Here is a 17378-nt window from a genome sequence, read left to right as displayed (position 1 = left end):
CCCTGCTTTTATTTTGTGCAGGCTGCTATGGCAAAGCAGTCGTCCTGTTTGTGATGCTGCAAAACTTAACAAGAAATGTATTCACATCTCAATGCAGGTCTTCCATGCCTTTTACATGGAAATCTGGCTCTGAAACAGCACCTTTCCCAAGCAGTATTCCAAACCTGTCTTGCCATTACAGCAAGTAATACTATGTAATACCAATGATGTAATACCAGGCTGTGACACGAACGGATGTTCCTCTGATTCCTCACAATCGAACGCCTCCACTCTCTATTCCACCTGTGCATTCTAAAGGGACAATATCATCTCCTGGATGAATTCAGGCTGACAACTGTGTTGCAGTTTTCTTCACAGCACTACTCTACAAGAAAAGGATTTGTTTCTTTCATTTACACGGATTGTAGCACTCCTTCCATCTGCTTCCCATCCTCCAGAAGGAAGGGATCAGTTTGGAGGACAGCAACTAACCAGCTCCCTCATTGACAAGACAAAGCAGGCTCCCTGACCCGTGCCCTTTACGTATTGATGCTCAAGCTGAGTAAATTAAGGCGTACAGGGGGAAAAGCAAAGAGCACCAGAAGCAGGTATAGGACTCAGAAAAGCATAGCAGCAATTTTGTATCTTCTTCAATCTTCCTGAAATGTGATTACAGTTGACCTTTAAATCTAGTGGATCAACCAATCAATTCTGCTGGACAACCCCGTAGATGTGATCTAAGAGCATCTCCCTACTTAAACAAAAAAAAAAAAAAAAAAAGAACTTTCAGTGGTTGCCTGGCAGTCATTTTATTTTGCTGTAAAAGTTACTAAGATTTGTCTCAATTGATTTCACTTGCAAGAAAAACACAACATCAGAAACTGCAGCATCAGCAGACACTAAAGGTCTTTGCCTCTCACAGGATGAATGCAATATCAATAGTTATTAGGATGTATTCATACAAGGTACACAAGAGGGATGGAGAGAAGATGCCAGTAATCTCAGTTAATCCTAACACAACCCCAAGTCAGGTTCCTTAGACTGTGGGAAAAAAGACTCAAGGAAAGTGATAAACGTTCCGAAGTATTTGCCAGGCAAAACGCTGAACCTGGAATGGAAAACATATTTAACAGCTCTTTAAGTAGCAAAGCTTTCGAGTCATGCTAGATGTCAGGTTTTATTTCAGCTGATAAAATGTGCCTTAGCAGATAACCCAAGAGAGCTTTGGGAAGGCATTGGTCTGCAGCAGGTTCACAACTGAGATTGCAACCAGCAGCATCCTGCTCCTCTCACAGCAGTCTGTCTGATTACTCCAAGTACTCATTCTGGAGCAGAAATATTTGACAGATGAGAAAACAAAGCCATGCACAATGAAGTGAGCTGTGAAATCCATCCAGCAAGCCACAAAGAAAGGCAAGGACAAGTCCAGTTCTTCCCATGCCATTAGCAGCATGGCTGCTCTTGAAACCATCACTCTTCCCATCAGGAATGACACACACCATCTTAACACATGTGTGTTCACACTGCCCACTAGACAGCAAATTCTTCCATGCAGAAAGTTCCTAACTGCACTCCACGTTAGGATCTCACGACAGAGCTTACCCATCAGTTCTGAGATCTCCAAGGTTTCTGCACTCAGCTCTGGGAAATGCCCTCCCTCCCCCCATGCAGCCCAACCCCAGGGGGGAAGGAGGGAGGGCACAAGGAAAAAAAGGCACCAAGTAAACTGAAAATGTGACATATCTGAAAATATGAGATCTGACTCCAGCGTAAGACTGAAGCATAAGGCGAGCCAGAGAACTTGCTAAGGCTGAGTGCACAGACAACTGCAGAAAAATCTCTAAATAGAACCCAGCTGAAAGCATATGGGTAGGGCAGGGAACATTAGAATGAAAACCTAAGCGATGGCAAAACACACAGCAATGTTTTTTTTCCTTAAAAGTCATGCAGGGACAGAAACTTTATCCAACCACAGTAAGAGATAACCCTGGGAGGAGAGAGAAGCTATTGCTCTTTGAATGCAGCTTCTGTGATGTAAAAATGGCATCTTCTCTGAATGAAGAAATATTTTAACACAAAGAAAAGCCAACTTCTGAACCAAGGCCCAACCCAGTAACACTGCTGTAGCTGAGAATGTCATGATTTCCATCAAAAAAAAAAAACGTTTTGCAGAGATCTGGAACAGCTGTTTCAAACTGAATTAGACTAAAACTGGAAACAAGCTGTCAAGACCTCAATATATATATTTTCTTACGTAGGAGAATGTCTTTGATTCAGCTGTTTTATCGTGGTGGTCAGCCAAAAGAGGGAAGTAAAGTCACACCCTCAGATTCCAAATGCCGTTGCAAAGAGGCTCCTTTTAAAACTGAGTTGCTCTTTATGGAGATTTATTCCTTTGAGTGTTTGGAATAGGAAAATGTCAAACAGCTCATATCACAGATTCCTGAATATTTTCAAACCATGGGCAGCTTCAAACAGTTTAAAAGATACCAGAGGACTCTTTCTGCTCTAGTCCACAGTCATGGGGCTTTTCACTAGCAGTAATAGGATGCTGCAATAAGGAAAATAGAATAAACTGCTGTTGACACGAGAAGATTAACATAATTCACTTGAACCCAACTTTTGTGAATAATTGCACATGGGCACAGTTTTTTTTTTCATGCCTGCTGATCCTGGGAGGCTTTCAGTGAGTATTTTCAACATCGATTTCCACAGGAATTGCAGTTTCATATAATGAGAAGTAAACACATCTATTTTAGAATATGCTGTAAAATGTCACATCTAGATATAATTAATTTGTGTCTAATAGCCCACAAAACATATAGAGCACCTATAACACTATGTCACTGCCAGTTACAGAAGCTTGGAGAATTCAAACACAACAGGCAAATTAATCAAGCCTGGTGGGGGCTTTCAATGCAACTTCCTTCTGAAGCATAAATCCGAATATCAAAGACCACTTTGACTTCATCACATGCTGTAAGATGTAGCTTCCTAGACTTGGCTTTCCAACCAAAACTGAAGTAATACTGAAAATATCCTTAGCATTTCAGCATGCTCATCACTTTTAGTACAACGATGTACACTAATTCCACCCAATAAGGATCTCAGTTATTACTATCAGCTTGTCAGTACATGTCCTTTTGAAGAGCAGCTATCTGGGAGCAAGCCAATTATCAGCATGTATTAGAAAAAAAGCACGCTCTAAGAAATGCCTTTTTAGCTAAGACACCAGGCAAGCACCCAGCTACAGCCACAAGCCATTTCAGCTTGCCCACCTGCCTTGCTTTAGGCGTCCAACTCAAGAACCTACAGCCACAGCAAATCCAGCGGTGCACTGGAGCATGACTGAGCCTCACACTCAGCCAAGAACCTCACAACAGAGCACAACAAGGGAACACTGCTCAGCACACAGAGCCTTTTGATCCTTCTGCAAAAAGATCAAGAAGGTAGCAGACGAGCAGCCGGCACAGTCAATCAGCTTTCAGTAAATCTTTTATTAATCCACAGGACAGCCTTTTCTAGGCATACTGTACCTGAACAAATGTCAGTGGCTCCAACATTCTATTCAGTTTTGTTTCCTGTGCAAATGGAAGCCTTACAGCCAGGACATTTAAAAAGAGATAAAATAAATTGCTACACGCTCAGGCTAATCTTACACTGACACAGAAGCTGATAACATGTACTGATAAGCTCTCTCCATCTTCAGGACTATACAACTCTGATTTAAATGCCAGCTTATGCCAATGAGAGGTATCAGATCCCAAAGGAGTTAGGAACAGCAGCTCACAGTCTCACATCCATATTCTCATGTACCTTCCAATCTCTGTCTCCCAGCCCCAAAGTGCCCTGCTGTGGCACCACATGAAGTTCTACAAGGTTAAGGGATGCTGCCATAACCACAGAACAAGCCTGATGGTAGTTCCTAGGCTACAATGCCAACCACCACATTCAGAGTATTGTTTTTCCACATTCCTACTCACAGCCAACTAATGATAGAAGAATATAATTACAGCAGGAAAAAGAATAAAAATAAAAAAATCAAGCTCATTTCTCAAGAGGGAGCACTTTACAACAGAAGTGAAGTTGGCTCCCTTGGCAGGAGTCACTCAGCAGAGCTCTTTCACAAAGCAGCACAGCAGCCTGATGCACAAAACTGGAGCATCCCTCACAGCTGGGTCAAGTATCTGACCAGATTTGAAACAAGTTCACCTGCAAAAGCAGACAACTGTTTTTCAGGGATCACCACGGACTCCTTGGGTGACACATCTCCAATATTGGCAGTCCAGTAGTAACTCCTGAAAAAAAAATTGCTGCCATTTTTGCCAAATGTACATTTTCATCAGGTGGTATCTGAATTGCACTGATTATGCACAGCTCCTTCCATAGACCAACATCACATTTATTTGCTTTCAGGTGACTTCCATGTTCCGTAGTCCAGTTATTTGCAGTACCTGATTAAGATGCAGCAATGAGCATTGCTTGTGTGGAATTCAAAGAGCTAAGTCACTCTGTGAACTTTCTGAGGGGACCAATTTTAGTAACTCTGAAAGAGAAATCCAGAAGAGATTAGAGAGGCGAGGGCAGTCCTACATACCAAAATAAATAAACAACAGACACACCAAAAGATCTGACAACAACAATAGTGGAGAGCAACAGGGTGATATCATTAAAATTCCTGTTTTGCTTGATTTCCTTCAGAAGCTATGGAAAAAAAAAAGTGTTTCCATATAAAGAACACCAACAGGATGTTTATCAGCTCTATCAGTTATTTTATATTAGTGCTCATATCTCTTGAATACCCTTCATATGAAGGTCCCCAAGTACTTTATGAACATCTTTAATTTAACTCAGAAGCTTCCTTAGGGAGATGAGGACCCCAATATGGTTACGGCTCCTATCTGTGGGCTGTGATGCAGCATGCCACAAGCACCACCACTTCTCCCACACAACAAAACCCTGCACACCCCTGGCTCAGAGGAACCACAGGTAATGGGGGCACACCTCAAGAAATTCTCCAGTCAAATCACTGGCAAATCGGACTGTTTTAGGCAGCATTAGATTATGGTTTTCTGAGATAATTTAAGCCAATCAAGTCTTTGAGCAAATACGTAAAAAGGTGGGGGGGGTGAAAAAGGATAAAAAGCCTCAACATTTCACACATGATAAAATCTGTTCGTTGGGAGGTTTTTGTGCAATCTGTTTGTTGGGACAATTAGAGGGACTGGAATTTGTGCCGCCCAGAGGAGGGCAGGCACGTTTCAGCAGCAGCGAGTTGGTCAGAGCTCTGGGGAGGGCTCACAAACAAAATTCAGAGCAGTGCTAGCTCTAAGGGCTGCTTACAATGCTCCTCTTCTTCTGCAGTCCAACATATTCTTCAATTAATCCCGATACAACATGGAGTGATGCTTGGTTGTATTTCTCTACATCTAAATGTAAAGTCTTTTATTCCAATCTTATGTTTGTACCATGATATTCACCTATATGCTGCATTGATGTGCCTGTGCATGGCTTATTTCTATTGGAAGTCTGTTATTGATACTAGAAATGCAGTTTTAACCTGTTTGGTTTGATGACAGCATCACAGAGCTCAGAAGGGAAACGCGATCTCTGCTTTGCACATCAGGCATCTCAGTCACAACTCAGTCACCCAATGGGAATGGGCTGAAGAGCTTCTGCAGGGGGAAAAGCAGCCATGGGAGCAAGAGCTGTGAGTGGGCAGCAGAGTTTTGGTTAAAATAAAGCAGCATCAATCATTTCCATCCTGAAATAGGCTAACAGCTAGAACATTAATACTTAGCAAAGAAACAGGAGAAAAATACTCATTAGCAAATAAAGGTGTTGCAAAGCATTAAATAATTCCCACCAGCTGACAAGGGAGCTGTGATTTATAATAGTGTGTATTGATATATCACTTCCCATAATTAGGGAAAGTGAGACCAGTACTGCTTACAGCATTATTTTGATTAGAGCCTTGAAAAATACACTGAATAACAACAAGCACCAGGCACAATAGCCAAACACCTTATCATACTCTCAGGATGTTTCAGATGTGAAACAAAGGATTGTAGCAGTACAGAGTAAGGAAGGCAAATTCCACACATATAAATCTTACCCTACAATGGCAGCCTAGCATCAATTATAACAGTTATAAGTCTGGGAAGATCACAGGCACAGGCTGTCAAAACTATACAGCAAAACAAGCCAGAATCAAAGGCTAATCATGTCTTTCTTTTGAAGTGACATATAAGTGATTGCCACTCTTCTCTTCCTGAAGTAACAAAACTAATCTCACTCAATCTACTGAAATGCCCATGAAGTCCAAATAACCTGCTCCTAAAAAGGAGATGGGTGCAACAGCATTAGCCACCATCAGCGCTCCCAGTCGCAGCCTTGGGAAGCATTTCTGGGCACAATCAAACCTAGAGGCAGTTTTTACATTCATAACCTTTCCCAGTGTTTTTCCATAGATATTTTGCACACTGCCTCAATTTTCTGCTCTCATTTTTTCTGTTCGCTGAAAATCAACTCTGCAATAATAAAATTTAATATTAATCAAGCAGAGAACTGGCTAATAATTAAGAACTGCGGCAGCTGGAGACCAAGAGGTAACCACCTGTTGCCTTGTCATTTAAAAATAAAGAATAAAAAAATCATTAAGGTAATTGTCAATAACAAAGGCATTTCACCAAAACATTTGCCTAAAATTGCATGAAATTAAAAGCCCATAAATGGCATCCATTCCTCCAGAGGGACAGGCAGCCATTAGTCACTAATCGTACAACACTTGGCATCCACTACATCTCTGCCCAAAGAACCCAATGCACTCGAGACACATTTAGACCAGAATCTCCCAAGAAGTAGGTTAAATATTATTATTCAATTCTAAACATAAGAAAAATGGGGCACAGAAAAAACAAAATAAAATCACTCATCGTGCTCAAGATCACAACAAAAATTAATAAGGAAGGCAAGAGTAGAACCCAAGCAGCCCAGCTCCTATTTTGTGCTCTGTACAGGGAAACCCCAGGACATCACCAGGACGTGCATGGTGCATTTCTCTAGCACCAGGAATCCAAACACCAATGGCTTATCCATGCTACAGGCAATCCAGAGGAGCCCCTGCATTCCAGTCCCTCTATGATGCACCGACAAAGCAAATTGAGATGCGCAGTGCTAACACTGCTGTAGGGAAAACATATAACCAGCTGTTCTGTTTCAACTCGAATCTTATTCTTTCCATTTCAGTCCTTCTGTAAGCAAACCAAGGGATTTTGCTTTTCCCCAAGTCATTGCTTCACAGCTCGCACCCACTGAGAGCTGAGGTGCAGCACACAGCCTGCTGCTCCCCCCCAGCACACAGGTGCTCTTCAGAAGTAACCTCAGGAAGCCGTGGCTGAGAAGAGGATGCAGTCACTGCGACACCACGCATTTGTCACTGCTGTTACAGCACGCTTGGAAACAACTCCCAGTTTGGGTGGATGGAATCTCAGCAGAAAAAGCTGAGCCTTCATACAGCGCTGTGTCAGAACATCACAACGCTGGGCTTTTTCAGCACAAAGTCCTGAAGGACAAAACCTTGGCTGTCTGCCTGAACTCCCACCCAAGTGCCAACACAGTAACTCAGTTACACTGTCCATGCTACTGTAAAACTACATTAAATTCACAATGTTTGAGAGCATCCAGAAATGAAAATTAATGTTCCTCGGAACGAGCACTTCATTTTACAATCAGGAAGAACAAAAAAAAAGATATTGCTTCAACGGTGTTCCTTTAGTATTATAGTTAGCATTTAATGGCATTTATTGTCATTAAGCTCAATATTTGTGTCTAATCAATACTAAGCTACCAAGTGCAGCCCAGCAAGTCTGGAATTTCTCTACAGGCTCTATCGATTTTTCTTCTTTTTTTTTTTTGAGATCTACAGCAAACACAATTTATACCAATAATCTATCAGAGAACATATCAAGATAATTTAATGAACAAAAACTGTATGTTCCTTTTTTCCTTTTGTCATGTGACTGAAAATCATTTTAACTCATTAACACTAATTATCTCAACAGTTCAATTTTGAATTCACCAGGAAGCTACTAAATAACAAACTGAAATCCAAATATCTTCAAAATGTATTTTAAGATGCACACAAACAGCAATATCTTTCTTCAGGTTTGTCTTTACCAGTGCACAACTTTCAAATAAACTGATGACAACTGCTCACTTCTGCACTCTTGCAGCTTTTACAGCATCTCTGGTAAGTCTGTGGAAGTTTCCATCCCATGTCACAATGATAACATCCAATAGCAAACCTTCCATTCAAATACATCTATGGACATTGGTGCAAATTCCTGAAGTGCTGGAATGTAAAAGAGCAAATAGAAAGAAGCACCATCAGGGGTGCTGCCAACAACGGACTTCAATGAAGTTAAAGTCAAGGACAAATGTTAACATAATGTGAACTGTTCACATGACCACAGCTCTATCATTTCCCTTAGCTGTGCTACTGTTAATAATACGCCTTGGGAGTCTGAAACCACATCCCACCAAGAGAAAATAAAGACAAGATGCAGGAGATCTTCTGCAGTGGGTCAGGACACTGCTAATGCTGCAGTTACTCAGCAGCTCAGAGAAGACTTGGTTTGCTGCTGTACAGCAAGCTCAGAGTTTTGTAATGCGGGTAGAAAGAGCAATTCTGGGCAGTTGGGCAGCTGATTCATTTTGAGTGTTCACATCAAATAATTAAAAAAAAAAAACCCACAAAGCAACAAATCTACACTATTGATACAAATGCTGAACGTGAACTACTTGGCAGCACCTCCTAAGAGAGGGGGAACCTGCCCTATAGAACACCCGCCCAGCTCGGTGAGCACAGAGCATGCTGTACATCTGCTGTTCCACTGCAGTCAAAGGGAATGAACACCTGAACAGACAATGCCTGGGGCATGCACAGGGTGAGGGGATACAAATGCTCTGCCAAGGGCAAAGAGGGTGAACAAGCATACACCACAGGCAATAAATAACCTCGTCAAAGCAGCAGACAAAGTTCTTCTCATACTGAAAGCATGAGTTCAAACTCCTGGATTCCAAAACTCTGCACTTACCCTAACTGCTAGCATTACTGCAGCTGGATCAGACAGCCACAGCAGCACGAGCTCATTAAGTGTTTTATATTTGGGCTACGTACATTATATTGCTTTAATCCCATCATCAATAATTACGCTCCTGCCCAGAAAACCCTTTATTTTCCTTATAATTTCCCTTGACTTCTATCAGAATGGCAGAAGGAGGCAGCTGGCAACAAAAGTCAGCATCAGCACGCAGGGCAGTAGAGTAAGCAGGACCAGGGCTCACAGCAGCCAGGATCCCTTCCCACTGCCACCTCAGGCATAACTCACAGGACAGAACTCCTTCGTCATGATACCATACAGAACAACAGCTCCATTCTGTCTCATCTCACACTGTATCTTCAGCATCAGAGGGCACATAAAGATCCTTCTGAGCAACACTACCTCAACCACGATGAAGAAAACGTCATTTCTTAAATAAAACTGTAGAGGAGAAAAACAAATCTATGAAGACCTGTTCCAAACCCACTATGTGCTTCTGCACACCCTACAGCCACAGTAACTTACCTGCATGACTTCTACAGAAGCAAAGACAAAACCACTTAGCTCTTGCACTAAGATCACTTTAAACTTTCTGTGTTTATGTCAGCACTGGTTTTTAAGCTCTGTTAAACACCTGGAAAAGGAAAGTTGTACATCTGTTTGTATGTGTACTTAAAGCACTTCACAAGCTGTTGAGTTCCCCAACAGCTGTTTCTATTACACGAATGACTTCACCATCTGCAAAACTATTGGATAAACTACAGTAAGTAAATATCAGGATAGCAGGTGCTAATAAATAATGAGAGCTGCCAGGACAACACAGTTCTGTAAGGAAAAGGTCTGTGAACATCATTTTCACCACAGCTCCCAGCGCGGCTACTTAATTCCAAAAGCTTGGCCATGCATCCCACACCCAGCCAACAACAGGTATTCATTTGACCCCACATCAAAACAAAGCTTTTCATCTCAAGAAATAACTACTGCAACAGTTTGGCAGTGCTGTTATCTAAAGGGCTTTGCATGGACCAGGGTATGTGGTAGGCTACTGTTAGAACTGGCCAAGGCTGTTCCTCCCAAAGCAGACATACTGATACAAACAGATACCAAAAAAATACCTCAGCTTTTATCCAAGCAGACTTGGAGGAGGATGTTGACTATCCTATGACTGAGGATAACTTTGGAAATGCTGATTTAACTCATTTTCTTGAGATGCTCACTGTTTCAGGTCTCTAAGTGTTCTTTCAGCTTTCAGTAAAATAAATAATTAAAAAAGAATGCAGCAAAGTCTTTTTTTTTTTCCCCCAAAAAGCATACAGTACTTTGACACACCAAAAATCATTCACCGCTCAGCTATTTTTACTGACCTTCCTTATTACAAGCTGCTTTACTACCACACTCCCACGCTTTAAGAATAAACAAGATGCACTGAAACACACAGTAGGAAGTGTGCATGTGTTCATTTCCCCTTTGTTTCATGGATGTCTTTTAGGAATTGCACCATAGCCCCAAAACTCTACTCCATCTATCCTTCCCTGGCAGCTGTACAGCTACTCATGTCATAAGCAATGCGTGAACAATCAGAGAGAGGAAAATGCCCTTATCTCAGCTCATCAAAAATACAAGCAAGCAAGCCACAGAGGGTCACAAATTAAAAATTAAATGCGTATTGACACAACACCGCACCTAAATTCTCCCTGCCAAGCAACGGAAAACATCAGGCTCAAGTAATAACAACAAAAGGTGGTCAAAAGAGGTAATGAAATATCACTTATTCAAGAAGTGTTTTTAACAATTAAAAATTAAGCAGCAACCTACACAAGCACCACGACAGCCCTCAACACTAACGGCAGTATCCTGCTGTTAATACTTCCAACACAGGTAACACATCTGCTGTCAGGAACAAAGGCAACCTCCTCCTGTCTGCTGGTTACTACACACCTTAGAAAAGAAGCTAGTAAAATTCAGAATAACTATTAGGACAAGAGCACTGAAATACAACTTCAGCAGTCCGTTTTAGTTCTGTTACAGAACTAAACTAAAAGATAAATGAAAAGGTAGAATCAGCTTCCCAAGGAGGCTGTGGATGCCCCATCCCTGCAGGCATTCAAAGCCAGGCTGGATGTGGCTCTGGGCAGCCTGGGCTGCTGGTTGGCAGCCCTGCACACAGCAGAGGGTTGAAACTACATGATCTTTGAGATCCTTTTCAACCCAGGCCATTCTATGACTCTAAAAGATACTGGCTTTCTCCTGGAACATTTAAAGGCACATGTGAGTGCACAGGATGCTAACACCTCTGACATCAGAAGCCAGTATTATTAAAAAAAAAAACCAAAACTTTCCAAATCTCTGTAACACTCTTAACAAAAAACTCTGTTAGAATGACTCTACCAAAATTTTAATGATACCCTGAAGAAGTAACTTCACTGCATTGTAAGTTTTCAAGCATAAATGCGAAGTGGTTTTGCCTGAAAGTAGCAAAATAATTCTTTCTTCTTCAGAGCCAACAATTGGTTTGAGTAACAGCAAGAAAACCAAGCAAACAAGATACTTTTCTCAACCATTAAAACTGCACTTCCCTGCCCCCTATTTGCCAACCAAGCCAAATTTCTTCAGATGTTGAATTCTACTGATCGTAGCAGACATTAGCACACGTTTGCATTCTGAAGAGCAACCATACAGATATATTGTGGTATTCACACAAACACTTCTACAGAACTGTCTTAAATCTGACTAACATTAATCAGCTGGCTCAGCTGATAGCAAGGATTTGCCTACCAAGCTCTCGTGTAGTCAGAAAGCCTTCCTTGCTCATGTACTGCAATAAATAATTTAGAGTTGTTTCTTTTAATGCCCCTGCTATTTTCAGATTTATTATTCCTGCTTCCTTCTGCTGTCTGGTATGCAGTTAAGAGCTACAGCTCTGGAATCTCTCATAAGTAACAACTGACAGGAATGAATCCATCTCTTACATTTTGTAGCAGATCAATAATCCTTCAAAAAGATTTTTAAGGAGAATCTTAAGTACTAATTAGTTTCATCCCTTCTATAAAAAGTAACGTACAGATTGAAAAAAATTAGGATGGGAACAGGCAACCTGAAGCATAATGATGCTCAGACAGGGATTAATATTATTGCAATAATGCAATGTTTACTTATCCAATAAAATCAGATGTCAGAGAAGGGATATTTTCGACCAACCATGAGAACAATATGTTCAGAACAAATATATCTATTCAGTTTCTGTCCCTAGACACATTCAGCAAACAGTGTTATTCAATTATTCTCACCAGAAGAAAGTTTCTTTCAACAATTCATTTTTAAAAGCACGAAGGATGTTATTACCTTAAAAATATACTCAAATCCAGAGTTTCTTATAAAGTCAAGTGCACAGTGTTAACGACAGCAAATAGTATAGAAAGCCATCAGTATAGTATAATAGTAGAGAAAGTCATCATCACTTGTGATGATGACAATTTCCTTCTCAGCTTCCTTTCTTGAGGTAAGCTTGGTAAGGGATCAACTCAACATTCTCTGCTACAATGTTTACTGACAATCAATTAAGACAATGCTAAACAGCTAACTTGGAAACTATTTCTCAGCTTGGGAATTTAACACACCTCTCAGAAAAACAAGGGCCCAACCTTGACCTTGTAGACAAGTCTCCTTCATTGCAACACAATTTTTACCCTTGAAAATACATCGGGGTACACATTGTGCTGACCAAGTTCACACTTGTTTTGACACTCTTAGATACTGAGAGGTCTAATGCATCACAGATCACTCATTCCAGAGGAATATATAAGTAAATTACACTGATGTATTCCGTTACCTTATTTGACCATTTGTAGGCTTGAAGAAGTTGGCTGTAAAGAGGCGTTTTGTCCTGAACAGGATCCAGGCTCAGCAGCCCGCTGTTGTGCAAGGGATGGTTCTCAGATGGTTTACCAACCAGATTGCTCAGACGCTCCAGCTCACTGAAACACACAGGAGGTTTTTTTTAAGTCAGATTTGGAGATACACACAGCTGAGTTGCGCAGTCCTCCTACAGAGACAGCAACCCCGTTTAAACTCTATTTTAATACCCACGAGTGTTTTAAATACTTGCCCAGTTTGATTAAAGAAACGTAATCACGGCCGTTACCCAAACAGCTCAGAGCGGTCTGTTAGTCATAAAGCACACAGCTCTTCAGTAGAGAAAGTACAAACCAGGAGTCTGTAAGGCAGCCTGGAGAGAGCCAAACTTTGGCACAACCTGCCTGCAAACACTTCCACCACCCAAGCCATTTTCTGAGCAAAGCACCCTTAGAAGCCAGAGAACTGCAAGTTGAAGCACCGGCTGCAATACTGTAAGTCATCATAGAATTAACAAGCAGGCAGATGCCCTATTATTTCAACAAAGCACTAGAAATTAATATTGTCCTCATATAAAGACACAGAACTGGTCCTAACCCTGGAGATGGTCCTGCAAAGTTTGTGGTTGCTCTAATCAAACAGATGCATTCCAACCTCTCAGGGCAAGGAAGCATCTTTTGCTTCTCATGAGCAACAAGTACACCTGGAGAAGTGCATAAAACACTCAGCTAAGTATAAGCAGCATTTTTCCATTGGTAAAAAAAGCTCACTGTGAAAATGATCTATTATTACTTCATACCTCATTTGTCAAACACTACGTTTAATAATCACAAGAGTTAAGCATCTTTTCAAGTTTGCATTAATCAGCTGTAGAAGAAAGACTGGCTGCTTTGCCCAGATACAAAGTGCAGTCTTTTCTGAGACACAACTAATCAAATGCCTTTCCCCCTAACTTGTGAACTTAAATCCTACTATGATTGAACTCTAGAACTTCCACTAAATCAAGAGCAGGACTCAGCTCCTTACAAACGAGTGATTTATGAAAATCTCAGTGGAAAAAAAAAGTCCCAAATATCTCAGTTTGCATTTAATGAAATTAATAAAAAATGAACACCAGTGATTGGGAACTAAGTAAATTTTCCTACCACAAAAGTCTTCTTAATTAATCATCATTTCCTGAAGTATCCATGGCCTGTATTCTTTCCAAGTCTCTTGTGTTGGGAACACTTATATATATGCTTAATATTTCTTGACGCAGGTACACAGTAAAAAAATGTGAATAAACAAAATAATCATAGAATGGCCTGGGTTGAAAAGGACCACAATGCTCATCTAGTTTCAATCCTCTGCTCAGTGCAGGTCGCCAACCAGCAGACCAGGCTGCCCAAAGCCACATCCAGCCTGGCCTTGAATGCCTCCAGGGCTGGGGCATCCAATGATCAATAAATCCATTAATGTTGTGGAAAAGAGGGGTGAAAAAGGAACTTCACGATGAAGCTACTCTCATATCATGTGTTAGGACAAGGACTAATTGCAAAGAGATGCTGAAGGACTGCACAGCATTGAAACACTGGATGAGAAACTGCAATGTAAAGAAGTGTAACAGAGCACATGTGAAAATACAGCTCAGAGCCTGTTGCTATCCATTATTGTTTGGAAGCAAGATGTTGGGGTTAGACCAGTTAGTTCTTTAAAATGCTACTGATAAAGACAAGAAGGACGACCAAAGGGAAGGCACAACTTCCATGCTGGGAACGACGAGGCCTCTTCTAGCAAGACAAGGGGAAATGGTTTGAAATTGAGGAATGGAAGATTTAGGTTGGACGTCAGGGGGAAATTCTTTACAGGGAGAGTGCTGGAACAGCTGCCCACCGAGGTTGTGGATGCCCCGTCCCCGGAGGTGTTCAAGGCCAGGTTGGACGGCTCTGGGCAGCCTATCTACTATTAAAAGTAGTGGAGGTTGGTGGCCCTGCACGTGGCAGAGGGGTTGGAGATTCATGATCCTTGAGGTCCCTTCCAACCCTGGCCATTCTGTGATTCTTCAACTAAAAAACAATAAAACCAAAGGGATACGACAGGAGCCCATTAAGTTGTGAGCAACATCATTCATAAACATGATTAATGGCCTTCTTTCCTAATTGAAGGGAACAGGTAGGCAACAGGTGACATTCACTGAGCACCGACGTGCACACTGCAGCCCTGAGCCCTTTGGGGGCTGCACAGCCCAGCCGCTCCCACCAATGCTTCTGAAATGTATCAGCCTACACTGCACAGCCACGGCTCTGCACGTCAACCTCTCAGCTTTCAGTACAGCTTTGCATCACCTGGGTGATAACGGTTACTCAGAGCCAAAGAAATGCCCGCTTCTCGTTTTAACACAAACCTCAAGAAAACAGAAGAAAATCCCCCCACCCTCCACCCCGCACACCTGGGCACGGCGCCTCGCAGCCACCTCGCTTTGCTTACGACACAAACCACCACGAGCAGCACTCCTCCCTTCAGAGCGAAGCACCCAGGAGAGGCACCTCTGGCTCTTATGAACAGCCAAAAACTCGCCCCGCCCGCACAGCCGCCCGGCCCGGCCCGGCCCGGCCGCGCTGCCACGGGCGCCGCTCACCCCAAGTCCCGGCTGACGGAGTGCAGGCTCTCTTGGAAGGCGGCCACGAAGCCCTTCTCTCGGCCTTCCAAGGTCTCTTTGTTCCGCATCCCATCCTTCAGGCAGTCGAAGACCCGCGTCACGCTGGAACGCAGCGCCTGGATGGCGGCGATGGCTTGGGAGAAGGCCTCCAGGTTCACCCCGGGGCTCAGCACCCCGTCCGCCATCTTGGCTCGCCCGGCTCCCTCCCTGCGGCGGCCGGCGGCGGCGCGGGGCACGCTGGGAAATGTAGTCCCGCAGCAGCAGCGCGGGGCACACTGGGAAATGCTCCCTGCTCCGGGCCGGGGCCGCTGTCTGAGCCTTTTTGTATCGTCCGTTCGAAACAAACAGCTGAGGAAACGTGTGCCCGGTGCTGGGCGGTAGCCGGGGCGAAAGACTTGAATGCTGGTGTACGCATCTCTGAAATACCCGTCTTCCTCTCATAACGCTCGTTTTTCCTACCCAATTGCTCTCTTTTCATCTGTTTCCCCAGTTCTCTGCTAGCAGCATCCTAGCTACCTCAGGTGCTGGGGGTCATTGTCCTCCGTTCGACATTCTGAATGGATTTCTGCAGGCACAGAGATAGAAATAAAAGCACTTAAAATCACAGAACAGCCTGGGTTGCAAAGGCCCACGATGCTCATCCAGTTCCAACCCCCTGTTGTGTGCAGGTCACCAACCAGCAGCCCAGGCTGCCCAGAGCCACATCCAGCCTGGCCTTGAATGCCTGCAGGGATGGGGCATCCACAGCCTCCTTGGGCAGCCTGTTCCAGTGCCTCACCACCCTGTGTGAAAAACTTCCTCCTGATATCCAACCTAAACCTCCTGTCTCAGTTTAAAACCATTCCCCGTTGTCTTGTCACTGCTCTGTCCTGCAGCTGCAGGCTGGCAGGGCTGCCTCTGTCTGCCCTACACCCATGAACAGGTGCTCTTCAGCCAACAGGGTGAGGACCTAGCATTAATTATCTGATGTTTGCAAAGGCCTGTGGGATTTGGAAGTGCGAGCACTGTGCTAATAAGCACTGCTGGTTTGATTTTATGGCAGCTTCTGATGCAGCCACCAGCCCTTGGCTGAGATTGGTGTTTTCTCAGTTTCTAGAATAAATAACAACCTCTCCCATACAGGTATTAATTAAATTCGGCAAGCAGAATTCGCACAGATTCTTTACTCAGAGATGTTTTGTGGCTTTTTTGTTTTTTTTTTTTTTAATATGTAAAATGGAAATGAGGCTGCCAAGGAACAGCAGAGGTGTCAGTGGCCAAGTGAAGCGAGGCTTTGCTCTCTGCTCGGTGACACTTTCCTGTCTATCATCCCATGGATTCTGAAAATTGCATCTGATCAATTAAATGTTCCCAGACTACATGCAAGTTACTGACCAGTGAAACCCTATTACTTTGCATAAAAATCAGGCAAATGAAATGGGTATGCTCCTTCAGCTCTGATCTAAATAATGCTCTCCTATCTCAGCACAGAGGTAAAGCAGGACTGGAAGCAATATGGTCTGAAGCAATACAGCTCAGCCCACGTAAGCAGTGAAATGTATAGTGCTGTACTGCAAAGAATCAGCAGTGGATTGAGTCTATGTCTCCTTTCAGAAATGAGGAGTCAAGTTCTCCAGCCAAAACTCCCTTTCCCTCTTATTTCTCCTCATTTGCCACCAATAAAAGCAGAAGTCTGCATAGTTTGGCGTGCTTGTTTTTAGGGCATGCCTTGCCTAAGCTGCACACTGCTTCTTTTCCCCCCCAGAAAATATTCCTTGTGTGCCATCTTGCCCCTACCAATACAGTAATTCCATCTTCACTACAGC

The 17378-nt window shown here is 42.9% G+C and overlaps 1 protein-coding gene across 3 annotated transcripts in view; it reads right to left on the bottom strand.

Annotated features, from left to right (window-relative positions):
* The window catches only part of MED27 (mediator complex subunit 27), an 86022-nt gene extending 70235 nt beyond the window's left edge, over positions 1-15787 (bottom strand). For all 3 annotated transcript variants that reach the window (XM_042878878.1, XM_042878876.1, XM_042878879.1), the window contains exons 1-2: positions 15553-15787; positions 12913-13057 (exon numbers count right to left, since the gene is read on the bottom strand). In XM_042878878.1, the coding sequence (XP_042734812.1) occupies positions 12913-13057; positions 15553-15758 (351 nt within the window). In that variant the 5' untranslated portion in view covers positions 15759-15787. The remainder of the gene's footprint in view (positions 1-12912; positions 13058-15552) is intronic.
* Between the last annotated feature and the right edge of the window lie 1591 nt (positions 15788-17378).

This window comes from Lagopus leucura, unplaced genomic scaffold (assembly GCF_019238085.1).
Source record: "Lagopus leucura isolate 7727_CA_CO unplaced genomic scaffold, USGS_WTPT01 Super-Scaffold_100022, whole genome shotgun sequence".
Lineage (NCBI taxonomy): Eukaryota > Metazoa > Chordata > Aves > Galliformes > Phasianidae > Lagopus > Lagopus leucura.
This window is presented reverse-complemented; position numbering and strand designations above follow the sequence as displayed.